The sequence below is a fragment of the Sabethes cyaneus genome, chromosome 1, assembly GCF_943734655.1.
Source record: "Sabethes cyaneus chromosome 1, idSabCyanKW18_F2, whole genome shotgun sequence".
In the NCBI taxonomy this organism is placed as follows: Eukaryota; Metazoa; Arthropoda; class Insecta; order Diptera; family Culicidae; genus Sabethes; species Sabethes cyaneus.
The window spans coordinates 23,828,826-23,849,124 of record NC_071353.1 but is presented as its reverse complement, the minus strand read 5'-3'; the positions used below and the strand labels follow the sequence as shown (position 1 = coordinate 23,849,124).

Here is a 20,299-nt window from a genome sequence, read left to right as displayed (position 1 = left end):
GCAACGACGGAGACGATGTTGGCGGCGGTGGTGGTGGTAGTGATGATGGTGACGAGCGCGATGAACGCCGATTGACGGACGACGTACCAGCGCGAGAGAACGATGAAAACTGATGATGGCACACGGCCTCTGATGAGGATTATCCCGAAAGACACACGATACTCAAGCAGGAACTCAGTCAGCAAGATAGCAACATGATGGAGTGTACGTCTATATGATGTAGTTCTGATTGAGCAAAAGGAAAATTTTGCAGAGAATCAAAAGAGAGCCAGCACGCCTGCACCTGATGGTCTCTCATTTTCCGTCCACCAGATAAGCGACTGTCATTTTTTTATGCTTCCTTCACCCATCATGGAGGAGCTTGGTAGCCGGTGTCTGTCTGAGTTTTCCGACGAGGGAGAATGGATTTTTTCATGCTACCATGGAGGTTTATGGTTAATATGTACTACCAATTTAATTTGAGTTGACCGGTAAAAAATACTACGATAGATAGGTAAAATGTTTTCTTTCGAATAGCATACTGTTGAGAAATACACGACAGTTCAATTCGAATATGTACATAAGTGCAATAATCTATTGTTCAACAGTAATTAATTACTGTTTTTCGTAGTAACGGGTGGCAACTAAAATTTTGGATTTTTTTCTCAAGCTGGCAAAAAAGACAAAGATACATGAGCAAGATCTGATTTACTGAAACTAAAGATACATTACCCATTGTTGAAAAAAACTTAATGTAGATTTGAAAATGGTCGCTAATCGGCTGTTCGGCGAAGCTTCCGTTGGATGTCGGAACAGGAGCGTTGCACGGCCGTCAGGTCAACTTTGCGAATGCATCTCTTGATTCTACCAATCCACTATTTGCAATTCATGGCTCTCTTGTTATTTTTGAACACCAAGGAAATCAAAATTGCAAATCTTGAATTGGGTGCACTGAAACAGACTTTTCGGGTCGTGATTTTTGATGGCAAATGGGATAAAATGGGTATTCAAGAACGATTGTTTTTTTGGCGTAATGCGATGATACTATATCCGGCCAAAACACGCATTGTCCATCTGCATGATGTTTTAGTAGAAACGAGATCAAAATTTTCTTCAACTAATCCGATCAGCACAATGGGAAGTCTTTTCGGTTAAGATTAAGGTGAAATTAGTCGTCATCAATTCTGCTAATTTCAATTTTTTTTTGTTTGAAACAAAAATTATGTTCATGAAAATATATTCGCTGTATTTAGATTGGCAAGAAGAATGCAGTATTTACATTTTTATAAACAGAACCCCGCTTTTGGGCACAGTCACTTCACCTCACCTTACTTTTCTCACGCGCCCTATTCTCACAGTCACCTCACCTCACCTGAGGGCTCCCCGTTTGATTTGTACAGTCACCCAGGTGAGCAGGGTCACTATGAGAATCGCAAATTGTCACCTCACCTGAGAAATTTAGGTGAGGTGACTGTGAGAATAGGGCCCACCATCACGGAAATTCGGAAACCGTAGTCAACAAGGTTAGACATTAGTACGACGTTCCAAAGCTTCGCACGGTCGTGAGAATGATTTCCGGAAGGTGTCAGTGGTGCAAAATCAAGAACTCAAAGCCGAGGATTCCGCGGATAGCTCCACTCCCGCTTGCTCGTCTAGCGTCGTTTACGAGACCATTCAGCTATGTAGGGCTGGATCTGTTCGGGCCTCTCAATGTCAAGCTCGGACGAAGCAACGCCAAAAGATGGGTCGCTCTATTTACGTGCTTGACAATCCATGCCGTACACGTAGAAGTCCTGTATACACTCTCAACCGAATCATGTATTATGAGCATACAACGATTTGTAAGCCGTCGAGGAGCACCCCTGGAAATCCACTGTGACAACGGAACGACGGCAATAACATTCACCAACACATTTACGTAATGGGTATTCATTCCGCCGAACGCCCCACATATGGGAGGATCATGGGAACGGATGGTTCGTTCCGTGAAGTCGGCGATAGAAGCAGCTAATGAGGGACGGAGATTGAATGATGAAGGCTTACCCACTTTGGCGATAGAAACAGAAGAAATCGTCAACTCCAGGCCACTAGCGTACCTGCCACTAGATTCCGAGGAGGCGGAAGTGCTTACGCCCAACCACTTCCTCCTGGACAGTTCTTGCGGTGTACGACAACCGGCAGCGGAGCCAACGGAAAAAGCAGTTGCACTAAGCAGTATTTGGGACCAAGTTCAACAGCACATGAATACGTTTTGGACACGCTGGACGCGTGAGTACCTACCAACCCTAACGCGGCGAACAAAATGGTTTCGGGAGGCAAAATCTGCGGAAGTCAGCGATCTCGTCTTCGTTGTTGAGGAAGCGAGTAAAAACGGTTGGGTACGAGGTCGAATTGCCAAGGTCTATACGGGGCATGACGGTCGAATTCGTCAGGCATTGGTTCAAACAAACAGAGGTCTCTTTAGAAGACCAGTCTCAAGGTAAGCAATTTTGGATGTGGCGCAGGTCGGTAAAACTGGCCACGAGGGTGCCAGTCACCAGTGTTACTTGGGGGAGTATGTTGATAATCGCTGCACTGTTTCAATGCCGCGCGCAGCACCACAGCGCAACATGTCTGCTGACAGCAAAACTACGTGCGAGGTGACTTCCGTCTAGGAGAATATTCGACACTTTTTCGATGAGCAGCGAGTAAGAAGGACGCGCCATTGAGTGAAAAGTTAAAATTTGATTATATTACCTAAAGTTAAAATTGATTACATTTACCTAAATTTGATCCTAATTAAAATTGTTCTACTTAAAACTAATTGGAAGACCGAAATTTGTAAGTGACTACTTAATCTAAAAGTGAAAATTATTCTAAAATATAATGCTTTCACAGCTTAAAGCTTACCACACAACATAACCTGTGCCTGCTGTAAAGAGCGGTCATCCGAAACACATGGTCCGGTAGAACATGCATCGAGTTGGGACAGTGGAAACCGTTGCCGCTTGTAAACAAATGTTAAGTTTGTTTAAGGCGGAACACAAGGAAGAGCATCGAGATTACATCGGAAACTTACAAGAAACCCTGAAGACTGAGCCTAAACGTTTTTGGAAATTTATCAATAGCAGGAGCAAAACGGGTTCATCTAATCAGTACGAAGTTAAGAGCAGTTATTCGGTTGACGCCTTGACGCTAATTGTTCGCTAGTTTTTTCTTTCTAAAGTGTGTATTGAAACAACGCGTTACCTGATCGAAGTATTATTTCGGAAAATGATGAATTATTAGATATTCCACGAGATACCATTAAAAAGCATATACTTAGCTTAGATAAAGCTACTGATAGCGTAATGGCTATTTCGCATCTCTATGGAAAGTTTCGCATTTAGCCCCGTTTCACCTTAACATGCCGAACACCAGTTTGTGAAAATTTACATCGAATTTCCACAGCCGTTCATCGTAATCTCAGGTGTGCCACAAAGAAATCATCTAGGTCCGTTACTTTTCGTACTAGTTATGAACAATCTTCCCGGCTTCATCGACAGAGTAAATATTCTGGTATACGCCGATGATATCAAACTGTTCGTACCGGTAAAGACCAGGAGGTCACCAAATCAGACAGAATCACAAATCGACCACGTTTGATCGACGGTCAGCATTTCTCAGACATTATCGACGTCAGATCCTATCGAAGCGCTAATGTTGACCACTATCTAGCGATGGTTAAGATGCGCCCAAAACTCTCCGTTGTGAACAACATTCGGTACCGCCACCAGCCTTGGTTAGATCTCGCGCGACTGAAGCAGCCAGACGTCACCGCAAACTGCGCGCTTTCAGTCGAAGCTGCGCTGTCGGAAGACGACGATCTGGACGCAGCCCGTCCCCTGGACTATTGGAATACCATCAAAACAGCTATCAGTAGTGTAGCTGGGAGCTCCATCGGGCATGCGGCACGGAATCAGCGGAACGATTGGTCTGACGATGTTGCAAGGATGCCGAACAACACTACCCTGCAAAGATGGTGTTTACAAAACGACCAGGAGCGCAGCGAGTACTCGATGTCCAAGAAATTGGAGAGCGGTAGCCCACAACCAAGTTAATTGGAGAAACCTTGTTCAACAGGCTTTGTCTTAGGACGGCAAGCCACTTAAGTAAGTAAAGACCGTCAAAAGATGTTTTGTGCTGCAACAAGATCTAGTTAACTTCGGCAGATTCTGTGCTGACAGTGGGTTCTTAGATAACCCTGGGAATTGTTCTGTTTTTACGTTCCCAAGACATCAGTGCCAATTGAATTCAAGTATAGCTACGAAAAAACAGACATCCCGTGACTCACGGGTCGTGAGTGACAGTGATCCGATGAAGTGGTCTCGTTCAACTGCCGTATCTTGCCTCGGAAAGGCGCAACAATCCCGAAGAGGAATCGGTCGAAGCTCCAACTCCTGGTCTGGGAGTCCTAAAATGGGCGCACAAGAGGCCCTATTCTCACAGTCACCTCACTTAAATGGCTGGCAAAGGGTGAACATGTGCATTCCATAACCTCTGTTCATTAACTCCTATTCCTACCTCCACGAGGTGCCGGCTGGGGTACGCAACTTCGGTTGTCGTATGCTAACAGGAAAGGGGGCACAGTGGCTCTCGCCCACATTAAGATGGCAGCCCCATCAGCGGGATAAGGACCTTAGGTTAACAGCCTACTGTACCAGAACACACAAAAAGTTAATGAAAATGAAAGAAGAAATCTCTCCGGATTATTGGCAACGACCTTTAGCATGAAAACACGGACACGAATCGGAACATGGAATATACTGACCCTTGCCCAGCAGGGCAAGCTGGCTCAACTTGCAAGGGAAGCTAGCCGCCTGAAGCTTGAAATCCTGGGACTGAGCGAGGTCCGCTGGCCGGGTACTGGCGAACACAGGACATCATCCGGGCAAGTCTTGCTCTACTCTGGCATACGAGGTGAAAATGCTACTCGAGAAAGAGTATAAATGATAAATGAGCGAATAATCGTTGCCAGATTTAGAACACGGGTTAGGAACCTTACGGCAATCCAGTGCTATGCGCCAACAGATGCTGCCGATCTGCAGGAGAAAGAGAGCTTTTACAGCCAGCTGAACAGCGTGGTTGAGAAAATCCCGAAGGGGGACATCCAAATTCACATGGGCGACTTCAACGCGAAGATTGGCTCAAACAACGCGGACCTTGAACGCGTCATGGGACGCCATGGCCTAGGAGAGATGAGCGAAAACGGGGAGCTGTTTACAGAATTCTGTGGTAATAACGACATGGTCATTGGTGGATCGCTCTTCCCCCATAGACCAGTACATAAAGTCACGTGGGTTTCCCGCGACGGCCGAACAGAAAACCAAATCGACCACATCTGCATCAGCCGGAAATGGAGAAGGAGCCTTCTTGATGTACGCAACAAACGCAGCGCTGACATTGCATCCGACCATCATCTTGTTATCGCTGAGATACGTCTGCGCGTCGCACGTGTTCAACGACGGGAGGAGAAAGTTGGGTGCCGCTACGACGTCCGCCGATTGGAGAATCCTGAGGTGAAAAGGGCCTTTGTTGAACAACTTGAATCTCGAACCTCGGAGTTGCCATCTGGTGGTACCGTCGAAGAGCAATGGACCGGCATCAAGAACGCCTTCATGAAACCCTCGGCAAAGCGCGCAGTGGGCGGAGGGAGTGGATTTCGGATGAAACTTGGAGGAAGATCGACGAGCGGAGAGAGGCGAAAGCCGGCATTGAGCGAGCGCGGACCAGATCGGCTAAGACAGCTGCCCGTCAACGATACGCCGAACTGGAGAGGGCTGTTAAACGTGCTTGTAGGCGGGACAAGAGAGCCTGGACTAACTCCCTAGCCGAACAAGGAGAAACCGCCGCCGCCAATGGTGATATCCGTTTGTTGTACGATATTTCTCGCCGCCTTAGTGGTGCCAGGATGAATACAAAGATGCCGCTAAAGGACAGAGCTGGTCAGCTATTGACTGACCGTACAGAACAGCTTAAGCGATGGACTGAACATTTTGAACAACTCTTCCGAGTTTCAAATGTCAGAGACCAACAAAACCAGCAGCGTACGACGCCTACAGTTCGTCGAATAAATCGCGTGAACTCGGAGGCGCCATCGCTGGATGAAATTGTAGCTGCCATCAAGAGTATGAAATCCAATAGAGCGCCAGGGATAGATCGTATTTCAGCCGAAATGCTCAAAGCTGACCCATCTTTGTCAGCCCAGATGATGCATCAGCTTTTCAGCAATATTTGGGAAACCGCAACTTTTCCGGTGGACTGGATGCAGGGCATATTGGTCAAAGTCCCTAAGATAGGAGACCTAACGGAATGCGGTAACTGGCGTGGCATCACGTTGCTCTGTATTACTCTCAAAGTACTCTGTAAGGTAATCCTCAACCGGATTCAGGAGAAGATCGACGCTACTCTCCGGCGGCAGCAAGCTGGATTCCGTGCTGGCCGATCATGTGTAGACCATATCACAACGCTCCGCATTATATTGGAGCAGATCAACGAATTCCAGGACTCTCTTCTGCTGGTGTTCGTTGACTTCGAAAAGGCGTTCGACCGACTCAATCACGAAAACATCTGGGGCGCACTTAGGCGTAGAGGAGTTCCAGATAAGCTAGTCCATCTCATCGAGGCTCAGTACGAGGCGTTCTCGTGCAAGGTTTTGCACGACGGCGTCTTGTCCGACCCCATAAGGGTTACTGCTGGCGTGAGACAGGGCTGCATTTTATCACCGCTTCTGTTTCTCATCGTTATGGATGACATATTAGTTGGAGCAATTGACAGTAGACCAAATCGAGGATTGCCTTGGAATCCTCTAACGATGGAGCAGCTAAATGACCTCGACCTAGCCGACGACATTGTCTTGCTCGCACTACGCCGAAACGATATGCAGAGCAAGTTAGACGAGCTCTCCGAGAGCTCCCAGGCAGCAGGTCTCACAGTCAATGTAGCAAAAACTAAGTCTATGGTAGTGAACACTGACAATTCCACCAACTTTACAGTAGCGGGACAACAAGTTGAGCAGGTAGCCGTCTTTCAATATCTTGGTAGCCAAACAACGCCCGATGGTGGTACCAAGACTGATATAGCCACACGGATCAGGAAGGCCAGGGGTGCCTTTGCAGGTCTGCGAAACATTTGGCGCTCAAACCAGATCACTCTACGTACGAAACCCCGAATCTTTAATTTAAACGTTAAATCCGTACTGCTGTATGCCTGCGAAACGTGGTGCGTCTCAGCGGAGACAACGCAAAAACTGCAGGTATTCATTAACCGGTGCCTGCGATATATTATTCGTGCCTGGTGGCCTGATAATTGGATATCCAATGAGGAACTCCATCGTCGGTGTCATCAACAGCCGATAGCCACAGAAATTCGTAGGTGGAAGTGGATCGGACACACCTTGAGGAAAGGAGCGAACTAGGTCTGCAGAGTAGCACTCGACTGGAATCCACAAGGACAGCGTAGAAGAGGCAGACCCAGAGGCTCATGGAGACGGAGCTTAGCCAACGACATCCGGGCTGTAGACGAGAACCTGTCCTGGCGACAGGTAAAAGCCATGGCGGGTAACCGTCAGCAGTGGAGATCTCTGATTTCATCCCTTTGTTCTGCCGGACCGGCGGACATGGACACATAAACCTCACTTAAATTTTTTGGGTGAGAGCACAATTTGCATCTCGGTGACTCGACTCACCAGACTGACTGTACAAAGCAAATGGGGCCGGTAAGGTGAGGTGAGGGTGACTGTGAGAATAGGGTGCGTGAGAGAAGTGAGGTTAGGTGGGGTGGTTGTAAGTATAGGGCCCAAGGCCCCTTTTGTTTCCGTGTCCCAAGGTGTTATGTTTATGGAGGAGATTTCGAATGAGTGGTTTAATCTGACAAAATGTGCCTTTTACGGGATTGAATAAAACGAAAACATGAATGTCGATTGTGGTCTAGTCAGTTATCCGGGTGGGCTGCGAAGGGAGATAATCTTCTATCGTGGTTCGTTTACAATGGGGACGAATGGACCGTTGTGACCTGAAAGCGAATGTCATGATTGGATACGGTTGGCTGCAGGCTGATCTTCATAGTAGATCAACGGCCGGATGGCGTACTCACTGAGTTGCGGGTATATGACGTAGCACCGTCGAAAACTAGTGTCTGGATAACATTTTAAGGGACCTCGTTTCAACAAGGTTAATATTCACCGTGCTGAATGGGGATTTTTGATGAAAGATCGCACTTGACGCCAGAATATGTGCCCTATATATGCCAGAAAACCTCAAAAAACCGTGAAAGTAGCTCCATTGATACGCAGATATCGGTAGGTTACGGTGGACCAGACTCGTCGTAAGAATGCCGTACGACATTTGTCGGTGCGTTTACGTTGATTAGGCTGCACTTCAAGAATTTGCGCTTAATTCTCAACACACGTATTCAGTCATCTACGGGCCTCAACCGAATAACTCGTTACTTTTGCTTTCCCAACACTACGAAACCGACTCCATGTTCTGCTTTTCTACTGCCACTGTGGTAAATGTGTTAATTGAAAGCAATGCCTGCAATAAGGTCTACTGTGCGGAATTTCATTTCTCGGGAGTTTGGCAATCGAACTGTCTGAATAGCAGCGATGTCCACTCCGAGTCGATGTAGCTCTCGAGCAAGTAAGCAAGCCAGCTCATGCCGGTTCATGGAGAGTTCTGACATTTCAGGTACCAAATTTCCAATGATCGTTTCCTTGTTCTTTGCCGTGTCCTATGCCGATTGATCCGTGTCCTATGCCGATTGATTTCGTATTTCTATTCTCGGTTTTTGTGGTCAATGAGAGTTTCGGTATACTACCTTGCCGGGGTCGCTATATCTGCATTCCGCGGGTCTACCGACTCAGGTTTCATATTCAGCCGCTCGCTCTTTGACAGACGTTGTTTGAGCCGCTCCTCCCCTGGAGAACATGCGCTTAGGTTCGCACCTCCTAGCTTAGCTGCTCCTATATGTACATACAGCATTTCCAGGTATGCATCGATTATCATCGTTTAGATCTTCGAGGAGGTGCTACCGGGTTTGGGAGAGCCAGAGCTATATTGGATGCTCCTTCCAGGGAACGCTCCCCATTTAATACCCGATATGAGCCACATAACTTCAACCGGCCAGCGTGGAATCAAGCTTGTTTGTAGAGTCAATTTTCTCCGGAATCCGATTAAGGATGACGTTGCAGAATACCTTGAGACTGCAAAACCACTTTGAGAGTGCAACAATCAGTGCTTAGAAATGTCATGTTCAATTTAAGCAATACGCCTAAATTAATGCAATATACTGCTCATTCGCTGCTGTTTCTAGTACAAATGAAATGAACTCAGCATTGTAGGCCTGAAACCAACGACCCTAACATGATGAATGTTTATTATAGTATTTTTTCTCAGCTTTCCGATGGTGGTTTTGAAATTAAAATCGATTTTTTGATTAAATCCAACATGACGGCCAAATCCAAGATGGCCGCCAATTTTTTTCACTTTGTGTATAAACCCTATGTCTCCTCTTTACAAACTTGTGTCGTTTGTAGTTTGTTTCGTAGCAAATTTAGAAAATATCGCAATAATTATATGAAAATTGGGAACCTTCCTACAAATTACTGGTTGTTTTATTCAGTTAATGCCATTGCACACCTAATTATATGAATGTTTTTTGTACCATTTTTTTCTCAGCTTTCCAATGGTAGTCTTAGAATGAAAATCGGTTGGGGGCTCATGGTGAAAACGGGGATTTTTTGATAAAATCCAATATGGCGATCAAATCCAAGATGCCCGCCAGCAAAATTTTTACTCCATTTGAAAGCCTTATTCTTCTTCTTTACAGAACCGGCCCATTTGTTAGTTGTTGCATGGTAAATTTATGAAATATCACATGATATAGCTCTCAAGGTTTGCTCCAAATTCAACTTTTCTTGAAACTGTTAGGCCCCTTGGCGAACGAGGGGTCTACTAGTTCGAGCTATCAAAAGTGTAATTCTTATTTTTTAACCGTTTTCAACCAATTAAGCGCAAAAGTACGAATATTTGAAGACCTCGTGTCAGTAGTGGCCCCGTTTCAGCGAGAATTACTCACAGTAAACGTAAACATATTGCTCCGAAGTTTTAACTGATTTCATTCAATCAGGTTTTAGTTGATTTCAAAAAGCAGGCAGTTTAAAAACTAAATTTTGAGACCTAAAATATCAGACAAGAGCAACAAAATTGACTGACAGGTTAGACGAGCAATCATTCAGCACTGCCATTCATGAATAAATTGTATTCAAGAGTAGACTGAAAAAGATAAACACTGTCAGCAGCTCAGTAGTCATGTTCATGGACTGACAGATAAAAGAATACTTCCATGGGGTAAAACTGAATGCGCTGAATGCGTTTTATATTTGGCTTAATGCTTAATCCAATTTTAACGAGCACTGGCAACAATTCAACGGCGCAGAGGGCGCTATATACATGAGATGTTTCTGAACTGGGAGCTCCCAAAATACGGGTTTGTGACTGGGAATCTAGTTCGGTTTAGTTTAGACAACCTTGAGCTGTTTTATGGCCAGTAGAGATGACGAGTGATCCAGCAGTGTTAGCCGCCGATCTTACTGGTCGATAGGAAGAAGCACCTTATAGTTTTCACGCGTGAGTATTCCTTGCCGAGAAAAAGTAGGGTTGATTTCATTTAGACTTCATGATTTTAACTTTATCGCATTAAACGATTCTAATTTCCTGCAACAGGTTCCGTGGGTGGCAGGAATTTCAAACCATCCGCGGATAATTTTACGACTTTTCCACCCCTTAGTGACTGATTAACCAGTTTGTTTTCATTTGTATAGGGTTTAATTCTAATTCCTGTCGCAGTTAGGAAAGCCACTCTTATTGTCATCATCACTAAAAATCACAATGATGCTTACGAAGCTAACGCGCCTTCATTTGTGTTGGACAGCATGAGAAATGTTATTCTGCAAAATTTCTGTGGCTTATGCAAGTTTACCCGGCTGCAGAATAACAACACTGCGTAGCGTGAGTTGTTTTCATTTTATGAATGACGGAAATTGAAACGATTAGTCGACATTTTCTTCTTCGTCGCATGAAAAAACGTTGGAAATTTGGCTGCTAGGAATTCTTTAATGAAAAAAGCATTTAAATTGATCTCAGCTCACTTTGATTAATCGCGTATGAGAGGTAACAATCTAAAATATTAGGGATTAAGTAATTTTGCATTGTGTGTCATAAAAATCGCTGATATTTTCAATAATTTGTGTTGGATAGGACGGGAATAAGCAACTACGACGAAGCAGCAACATACCCTAACTAAAAGAGATTGGGACTAGATGTATATGTTGCGAAACTACAGATGTTTCGGATACGTTCCAGAATTTTAACTTTAAAACCAAAAAAAACTGCGAATTTCAAAAACATTTTTATCTACATCTTGTTTTTAAGCATTTGCACTAATATTCACTTCAATGCGTAGTTATATTGAAAATTTCCCATCTGTTCGTAAAAGGTTAGCAAAACTTTTTTGAACCACTGTAATATTGCTGAGAAACGTTCTTTATTCCACCAATAATGAACTTTAAGGCTGTTCAGGTAAAATTCTTTCAAATTCTTCGAATACTAAATGCAAAATTAGGACGATATTTATTAAGTGATATTTTTAATTATTATTTTCTCGGTAGTGAAGAGTCACTGATCACATTTAAAATAATATTTACGCAAATTGTGAATAACGTATTATGCCCGTTTGCACAGTCACTATGAGAAGCCCGATTATTTCAGAATCAAGCTGACCTAAATATCCATTACTACTGATAGGTAAGTACTTCACGTTACGGTGCTAGTATGTTTCATGGTGTTATGAGAGAAATAATATATTTGTTTAAATAATATGTTTGCATGATGTTAAATTATTTATCATCGATTGAAATCCGACCTGGTTGCAGTACAGGTTTGCTCGATGGCAAAATAAGAAGAATGATTTTTTTCTTGCTTCAACTTTCACATTATCACTAACTGGTATTCAACGACGAGATTATGTATAAATCAGCATGAGCTTGATCGATCTATCCGAGACCGTGGTCCTCGAAAAATCCTTGTGGAGTTTCGTCCTAAAATGAGTCAAACCAACAAACCAATGCTATATATATATTTGCAATCTTGCGTTCTGTTAAACTTTTCGCTACATTCGATAAATAGCAAAGTTCTGGAGTGAGTACCTTAGAAAAGTTGAACAAATTATATATATATAAAAAATGTTAGAAAGGAAAAAAACACTGTTAGAAAAAAATCTTGATTGCTTTTTGTGATTAGAGCCAGGCTAGGACACGCATTTTCTTTGGAAAAAATGTGCAAAATTTTCATTCAACACAGGCATTAGTTTAATCCTTTGGAACCAGAAACAAGGACATCGACATTAACCAAACTACACTCTAAACTATCACATTCGGTTAGTAAAGTACATAATTTGTTCATTGCAACTCCGAAAACAGTATCAAACGAGACAAAATAAAAACTGCTTCTCTCTACATACCTTGTTTGTGGTTGCGATTAATCAGACAGTACTAAATCTTCAAGGTAACAGCATTCATGTCGGTATTCGTTAGATGTAAAAAATAAACAAAAAAATGATCATCGCAGAAAGGAGTTACTCATCGGTATACACCTATTAGAGAAAAGAGAAACCAAGGAGCATGCATCGAATGATTTAAACAATCCACCATAAGTTGCGGGTTTCCCCGGCAGAGCATGCATTTGATTATTGTTTTCTGAAATATACAATGCTCGAGATAAAACCTGATTCAACTCGATTGCACCATAATAAATTAAATACTACTAGCATATGATAACGAGAAAATCTCAACAATGCACTTCTCTGTGATCGGCCACAGTTAAACTTCTTGTTATCATTTTGAACCTACGAACGCTAAAACTCACCTTACAGTTCTACTTACAATAGCGGTTTAGTCGGTCATTTGTGATGAGCAATCTACGATCAGAGGAGAAGGATTCTACACTAACAGACACAGTGCACTAATGCACAATCTGTTGCTAGTAATCATACATATCAAAACATTTGTTAAACCAACCACCATTCGTACATAAAGAGTGAAAGTAGAGCTGTTTAAAACGTGTATGTTAAGTTTATTTCTACAGGTATTGTCCTAGCGATATTGCTTACAAGTAGTGTTTCCCTGATTCAGATACAGCGCGAGTTCAAAATGTATCACTGAAAGAACTTCTAACAGGTAACTTTTATTTTTCAGTAACTTTTTTGTTCCGTTTGGTAACAGAAAAAGCAATTAGTAACCCTAATCAGCTAAGATATCTTATCATTAGTCATAAAATAATCTAAATAACACGTATAAACTATAAAGTGCACAGTAATTCAAAAACAGCACCGAATAGTAACTTGAATCCTGCTTTGTTGTGGTACCTAGACAATTACTTTTTTATTAATTCTGCATGTACGGAATCTTCGATGGACTTGAATCAAATAAATGCAGGTGACGCATAAAAAATTCATCAATTAAACTACGTCAGTATAGTAAACATATAAAAATAGTAAATTGTTTGTAAATAAAAACTGACCCTTATGCGTATGCGCGATGCGCGTTCAATCCTCTCAAAGGTGGAAATTCTTATTCATACAAAAAGGGCGTGCACAGAAGAGCATGCAAAATGCAACTTATACCGTACCGTTGGCTTCTTCAATTTAAAACTAACTTCACGAAGGTTAGGAGGAAATTCTTGTAAATATTTATCGGTTGAGAACAATGATTGTTCAATTAATCTTTGACACAACACATTGTCAAATTGAAACTCAACACAAATCAATTCCGACGAACACTTTCATTGCTCGGTAAAGAGCCTGCTAAAGGAACATGCTCTGCATTATCCATAGTCGTCTGTGCAGCCTTTTTTTCTTGCTTATAAGAAACAAAAACACTACGCAGCCTTAACACGAATTTTTATTAAAAATGTGTATTCGGTAAACACACAGACACACGCACACAGACACATATACAGGGCCTACGAGGTAAGGTGGATGTCAAGGTTCGAAACCGGAGCGCCCGCTTTTTTTTGGGTTCCCTTTTTTTCTCAAAGCAGTCCAATCTCACGCAGTGCGCCATCTACCGTTTCATCCTGTGTGTGTACAACAACGATAAGTGCATTTTAATTTCAATTCTCAAACGTGATTGGGGATTAATAACTTTTTTACGCATGCGAACTACTAAACCTTGCTGGATGGGCTGGATAACTATTTACAAAACGGTTTGTTAAACGATGAGTATTGTTTTAAATATCGACAGTTGTTGTTTGAAAATTGTCCTTTAATGCTGTATGGTCTAAAGTGACCAATTTTGCATTCAGCTAAAACAATAAATTTTCAATCAACAGTATCGACACCAATTCCCTCTAAAGCATCATCACCTGGAAGGCATGGTGCATTATCTATATGTACATGCTGTAAAGATTTGTGATTAAATATTGCGTGTGAAGACTGTGGTATACCAAATGATACGGCAAGTGTCCGTTTGTTTTCCGTGTATCGCAATGAAATTAGACCGTAAACTAACGAGAAGCGAAGAATGTGATTGACAGCAGATTGTATTGTATTTTAAGTTTGACGGATTTGACAGAATATAGAAAGAAAATAAATAAAATAAAAAAGTAATACCGTTTAAAAACCAACTCACGAAACTTGCACTTTGCTAGACAACAATAATATATTTAAATAGGCAGACCTTGGGAGTGAATATATTTTATTGAATAAAAGTATTTGGTGTAATAACTATGTACTGCAGCTATATTCAACCTTATCTGTCGTGTATTCGCGTTAAAAATTTTAAATACATGTGCGTAACTATCACGCATACAAATACGCTTTGATTGTTAATTTATTTGATAATATATATCTGCTCATAATTGTAACTGTAATAATAAAGTTTCCCTTTTATACTATTTGAAATGCTCAGCTGTTTATTATTATTTGTAGGCACCGGATGTGTAAATTTCATTCGCCACATTAAATGCTATTCTATATCGTAAATTAACAAACTTAAACAGCGTAGGTATTACGACCCGCCACGGTAGTTGTTTGATACCTTCGGACTAATTGTAAAGTTCAACTCAACCAAGATTACGTCGAAAACCACCCATTGGATTGTTCCATGCTTTTAACACTCAATAGTCGATTGAAACGTTCCGATAAGCCAACCACACAAGTGTGTTAGTAAATCCAAAAATAATCTTCTTCATCTAAAACCTGAAACAAAGCTCAATCAATTTCTACTGAACTACTGGCAGCCACATTGTCGCCAAGGAAATGGTCCCATGCTTCATTTTGTCGTATAAAAATGCTCAATAACAAACGCGATCTCCATCACCATGCGTTCGATGGAAGTAGGTAACCAAAACCGTCAACAAAAAGGTAAAACACAAACTCCGCTAGGAGACAACATATTTACAACACTACCATGTCCACGTGAACGGTACTCGATCTGTATTCTAAAACTTCAACACCGCGTCCTATTTCACTACAAGGCTTGCTTCTAACCATCCCGCCAGCAAAGCTTCTAGGAATCCAGCTCCTTCTGTATTTTTTTTGTCGTGACATTAGCAAGGATATGATGGTCTCCTCAGGAAACCCGATGGACAGTGGGAAAAAGAAACCAGACAAACAAGACGTGTTGAGATAAAATTTTGCAAAATTCATGAAGAAACAAAAATCACAAGCGAAAACTAAAACTATCAGCGGTTATCAGTTGAGAGTTTCATTCAAATCCTGGTTTGCGGTTGGCAGCCAAATTTTTGCATTCGAACGATTTTTATTAGGGGGGATAGTGTCGTTGTTTCAGTGTCGATAGTTGTGGTGACATGTAGGAGAGAACGAGAGAGAGAAGATAGAAGAGAGAAATAAAAATTTGTTTCTATTCTAACCGTAGAAGCAGGCGGAGTATAATCTACTAGGCAGAGCGGTTAAGCGAAAGCAGCCCAACGAAAATACTATCTAAGCAGCCAAAATGTTTTCACCAGCAGCCAAAACTCGTTGCAAAACTTTGTCCAAAGAGCATGCTTGTTTAATATTCTGAAAATCGTCTGAAAACTTTAAGCGAAAATGTAATTCCGTCAGATAAGTATAATTTCTAACAATTGGACTTCTGTTATGAACTGTTCAGAACTGATGAATTGCCTGTAAAGATTGTAGACAAGTCCGACAAGTCATTTACTAGTCATTTAGCGCTGTTTCCTGCAGCTGTAGTTTTAGCTAGGCGAATTGATCGACTTTAAGGTCAAAAATCGTAGTCGGATTGCGTATCCTTACCAGGCTAGTCGATTGATATTGCAATCATATTTTCAAATTTTATTAATATAGAAACGGCACTCCTTAATGATTGAGGAAAGAGTGCTATTAATCCCTGACAATAGCTCAGAGATATATTTCTCAAGCCAAAATGTCCGTTAAAGTAAATATATAATGTAATTATTACTAGAAAATAGCGCCAAAATGTTTGGTTTGGTTTTATAATACCTATCTATATCGACTACAGTCGAGATATCCACCTATATAATTTTTGGAGACACTTCTTTAAAACGTGAGCCTACATGTACAGAAAAAGCGAAATTTAGCTAAAACCCATCAATAGGATCGTAGCATAGTACTGCAAATGTCCCGCACTCTTACAGCTTGTTGGGAAGTCTGTCATATAAAAAACAGAAAGCCAGGTTCCAAAAACGAAATGTGAAACCCAGGCTTTGCTTTGCTTTGCTTTGCTAATAAAACCCATACGAGTAATTTAGCATAGATTTAGCAGCCCAGTAGAAACAAAAATAGTAGCGCTACTATATAAACGTGTAATTAATACAACTTGGTAGCTGATATATGTAAACTTGTACCTGCTGCAAATTATTATTTACCTATACTATATTATGATCACAAATCGAAAACTGATAAAGATTTTTAAAACACTGCAAAAACATACCATTCAGCCACTCGTTAATCGCAGTGTAAAATTAAACGGTTTCAACTGATTCTTGTTAGACTATTATAGGATTATTAGTTCATTTCCAATCTACACCCGTATAGTAAAATTTGCCGTTCATGCAAATTAACGAAAGCAGGTTAAAGTGAGACAAATCTTACGAAGTAGGAGATAAAACCATCAACCAGAAAACTTTCCGCTATCGAGTGATAAAACTACTATCTATGAATTGTTTCAATTCTGTTACAAGAGCATTTCCGCGATACTAGCTGGCTTCTGGCTTACAGTGTAGACTCAATATGCTTCTATTCTAGTGTAGTAATCCATGCAGATTATTTTTCATCTAACTTTTCTACGGATGCCAGCACTTGCATAAAAACTATCATCTCTAAGATATAGATTTATTTTCCTCTAGAAAGCTATAACTAGTGTTGCTATTCGAAATTAATTTTGCGAAACTAACTCATCCATTTTGATGGATGGCTTAAATTTGGTTACAGCGGAGATTTTTAATAAAATAATTATTATTCAAAATATATAGAAAAACAAACACAAACATAAACGACACGAGCGAGTTAAACGTGGTCAAACAAAACAAGATAAAACATAAACATATGCATTGGCAAGCATTACAAGATTGGGACTATGAGTTGTAATTAATAGATAAAAAAAATCCGATTCGCAACCCGAGAGCACTATAACATGATGCTAGTAATGAACGAGCAAATAGCACTAGTAAATAGCTTTGGACTGTTGTAGTAGAGCTGATGTTGTTTTCTGATAGTGTATATGTATGTGTGTAAAATGGCGTGTTGCAAATGTCGGGAAGGTGGCAAGGCATTTTGGTTCATTTGCTTTCATTTAGGGCAAGTCAAATGTCATAGGTATCATCGGGAGTACTGACCTCTTGGAGGACGTCCTGAGCGGCAATAGCTTTTAAAACGTTCTTTTTCGACGTTTCCTGGATCTCGCCGCCAACCAGCAGCTCATCCAGAATAAAGTAAGCTTTCTCAAAGTTGAAAATTATGTCCAGCTCACAAACCTAAAAAATGCTTTTACAGTCAAACAATAGTAATTGGAGTAAGCACATCCACTTACACTTCCGAAGTATTTATCTAAAAGTTCCACGTATCTATGTATGATCTCGAGGGTAAGCAACTCGTTATCATTTTGTTCAATTGCACAGCAGAAATACAAACTTGCGTATCTGGAAATTTAATTTAATTCTAAGTACTTCAGTAATAAAAACATAAGCCTAACTACACACCTTTTGTAAACAATTTTGCAATCTTTCCATTCCAGAAAGGAACACATCTTAGGTTTTCGGGACAAAATCGTCGTAATTAGCTCTCGAGTGATCTTCTTCTTTACCTTGTCGGGATGTGCGACGTACCATTTTTGCAATCGGAGTTTACCTTGTCGGCTGAACAACAACATAAACTGCATCTGGAGATGGGAAACACATATAACATAATTTTCAATATAATTCGATTCTGCATATATGTACAGTTCATATTGAACTGGGACATTTTATCGATGACGTCATAGTTCGGTTGCACAGAAATGTCATACAAAACATGATATTGTCTTTATCACATGAACAATGTGCTCTTCTTTCGAACTTACCATTATTAGGAATATTAATACTATGTAAAATAATTACTTCAATCAACACTTTTATTTAAAAAAGATCACAAAAACAATAAAAATACGACAATCACGAGACTTTCAGTGGAGCGACCAAGTTGCACAAAAACAACAAATTTGACAGTTATGCTTATGCTTCGTGGCTTTCGCTTTATGATGGGATTAAAATTATAGCTTGGCGGATACGAAGACCTTATCAAGGGGTTTCCAGTAGGAGTATACAAGTGCGTAGTAATCAGACATTACTTTTGTAATGTTTTTTATCTCTTAATTACGTAATCAAAATAAAGTTTTTTTTCAGATGCATGAGATATTCTAGGAGAATTCTATATGTTTTTGAGATGGTGAATCCAAAATAGAATTCCATTTTTCTCCATCACGTAAAGATTTTTTTTTCAAAATATGCGTTTTATATGAAAAAGTTACAAATTCGATAGAAAAATCCGTATCACAGATTTATAAATAATAAAAAACCTAAACAACGTCTTTTTTATTAATTTTTGTAGATTTTCATGAACAAATACAGGACAAATACCACTGAAATGAAATACCATGTACCCCCGCTGGAATGACCTTCTTTAATCTGAACATTTTTAATTTGTATCCCGAACCCCGGTAATATAAATGCGTTCACATTAAAAAATGCTCGAGCGTCGATTGACGCTTGACGGCAATTGACGGTTAACTTGACCGAGCAAATTGGAAAAAAGCAAAAAAAAAAAACTTAATACGTTTCCTCTTGCTCAGCAGTTTTGGCAATATGATTCATATGCAACTTACCTCTCTCCAGTACCCAAAATACACCATTTTAGTTGAACCGTCGAGACAATTTCCTCTTCTACAATCTGGACGTTCAAAATTCGCGCATATTCGAAATGTTTTCAAAACGTTTGTTTTCGACGAATCAAAACAACACGTTCATAGGGTGCGCGCCTTTCGCGTAAGTGAAAATGAATAGAGTTACCAAATATTCAGATTAAAAATGAATTCGTCTGATCTGAACGTGATGTTTTTCATATTAGCGGGGGTTGAGTGTATAGAGAACGAGCCGAGTTAAATGAATCAGCCTAAAATATTCTAATGAAACTGAATTATTTACTTAAGTGTAACTGAAACCCCTTGTATAGGAAGAATACCGTCATACGAACGATAAGAGACAAGGAGGGAAATGTATCGTTCAATAGGAGACTTACGCATACTGTGGCAAGATATAGCATGCTCTAAACAAGAATCAGTTTTTGGAAGAACGTAGACTTTGACGGACGTAGTTCCGTATTCCGGAGGGCTCGGTTGGAAATAACCGGCGGACACGACAAGGAGACGTGAAGATAATCTATCATTGTCACATAGATCTGTTTGAAAAATTACCCTAGATTTATTTATTGTCGCCAATCAATATTGTAGGCCACACGATGAAATTTTGACATAAGCTGGGGCCCTCGCTGAAGCTGTTTGCAGTAATATCAACAATTTGAAATTAAATGAAAAGAAAACTACATATTCCAATTTAATTCTACTATCTACATTTATTCGCGACAGATATGTGGGTATTTCGCTTACGACTTGCTGGCTTCCTCAGTACAGTCAACTTTCGCTAATTGCACTAAGCTCTTAGCCCGTTTAGTGAAAGACTTTCGTTAATTGGGCTGAGATGTCAAAACCGAGGGATATATCGATTGTTTT

At 40.8% G+C, this 20,299-nt stretch overlaps 1 protein-coding gene across 3 annotated transcripts; it reads right to left on the bottom strand.

Moving 5' to 3' along the window:
- Window positions 1–11,623: 11,623 nt before the first annotated feature.
- On the bottom strand, window positions 11,624–18,731 carry LOC128738426 (AP-1 complex subunit sigma-2). 3 transcript variants are annotated; one of them, XR_008412108.1, is made up of 6 exons: window positions 18,596–18,731; window positions 18,237–18,415; window positions 18,068–18,176; window positions 17,874–18,011; window positions 12,517–12,648; window positions 11,624–12,094 (listed from the first exon to the last, which is right to left on the bottom strand). XR_008412108.1 is itself a non-coding variant. In XM_053833535.1 (5 exons), exons 1-5 carry the CDS (start codon window positions 18,596–18,598, stop codon window positions 12,050–12,052), a joined length of 474 nt encoding a protein of 157 aa, XP_053689510.1. In that variant the 5' UTR covers window positions 18,599–18,731; the 3' UTR covers window positions 11,624–12,049. The 3 variants fall into 3 exon arrangements, 2 of the variants coding, with proteins under 2 accessions (XP_053689510.1, XP_053689521.1); XM_053833535.1 differs by lacking the exon at window positions 12,517–12,648; XM_053833546.1 differs by lacking the exons at window positions 11,624–12,094; window positions 12,517–12,648 and adding an exon at window positions 12,679–14,129.
- Between the last annotated feature and the right edge of the window lie 1,568 nt (window positions 18,732–20,299).

What these genes read in the sequence shown, in the direction of transcription:
- LOC128738426 (XM_053833535.1), bottom strand. An exon ending in TGCAAAATTGTTTACAAAAG is followed by an intron (nt 18,177 to 18,236) that starts GTGTGTAGTTAG and finishes TTAAATTTCCAG; the next exon opens with ATACGCAAGTTTGTATTTCT. An exon ending in TAGATAAATACTTCGGAAGT is followed by an intron (nt 18,012 to 18,067) that starts GTAAGTGGATGT and finishes AGCATTTTTTAG; the next exon opens with GTTTGTGAGCTGGACATAAT.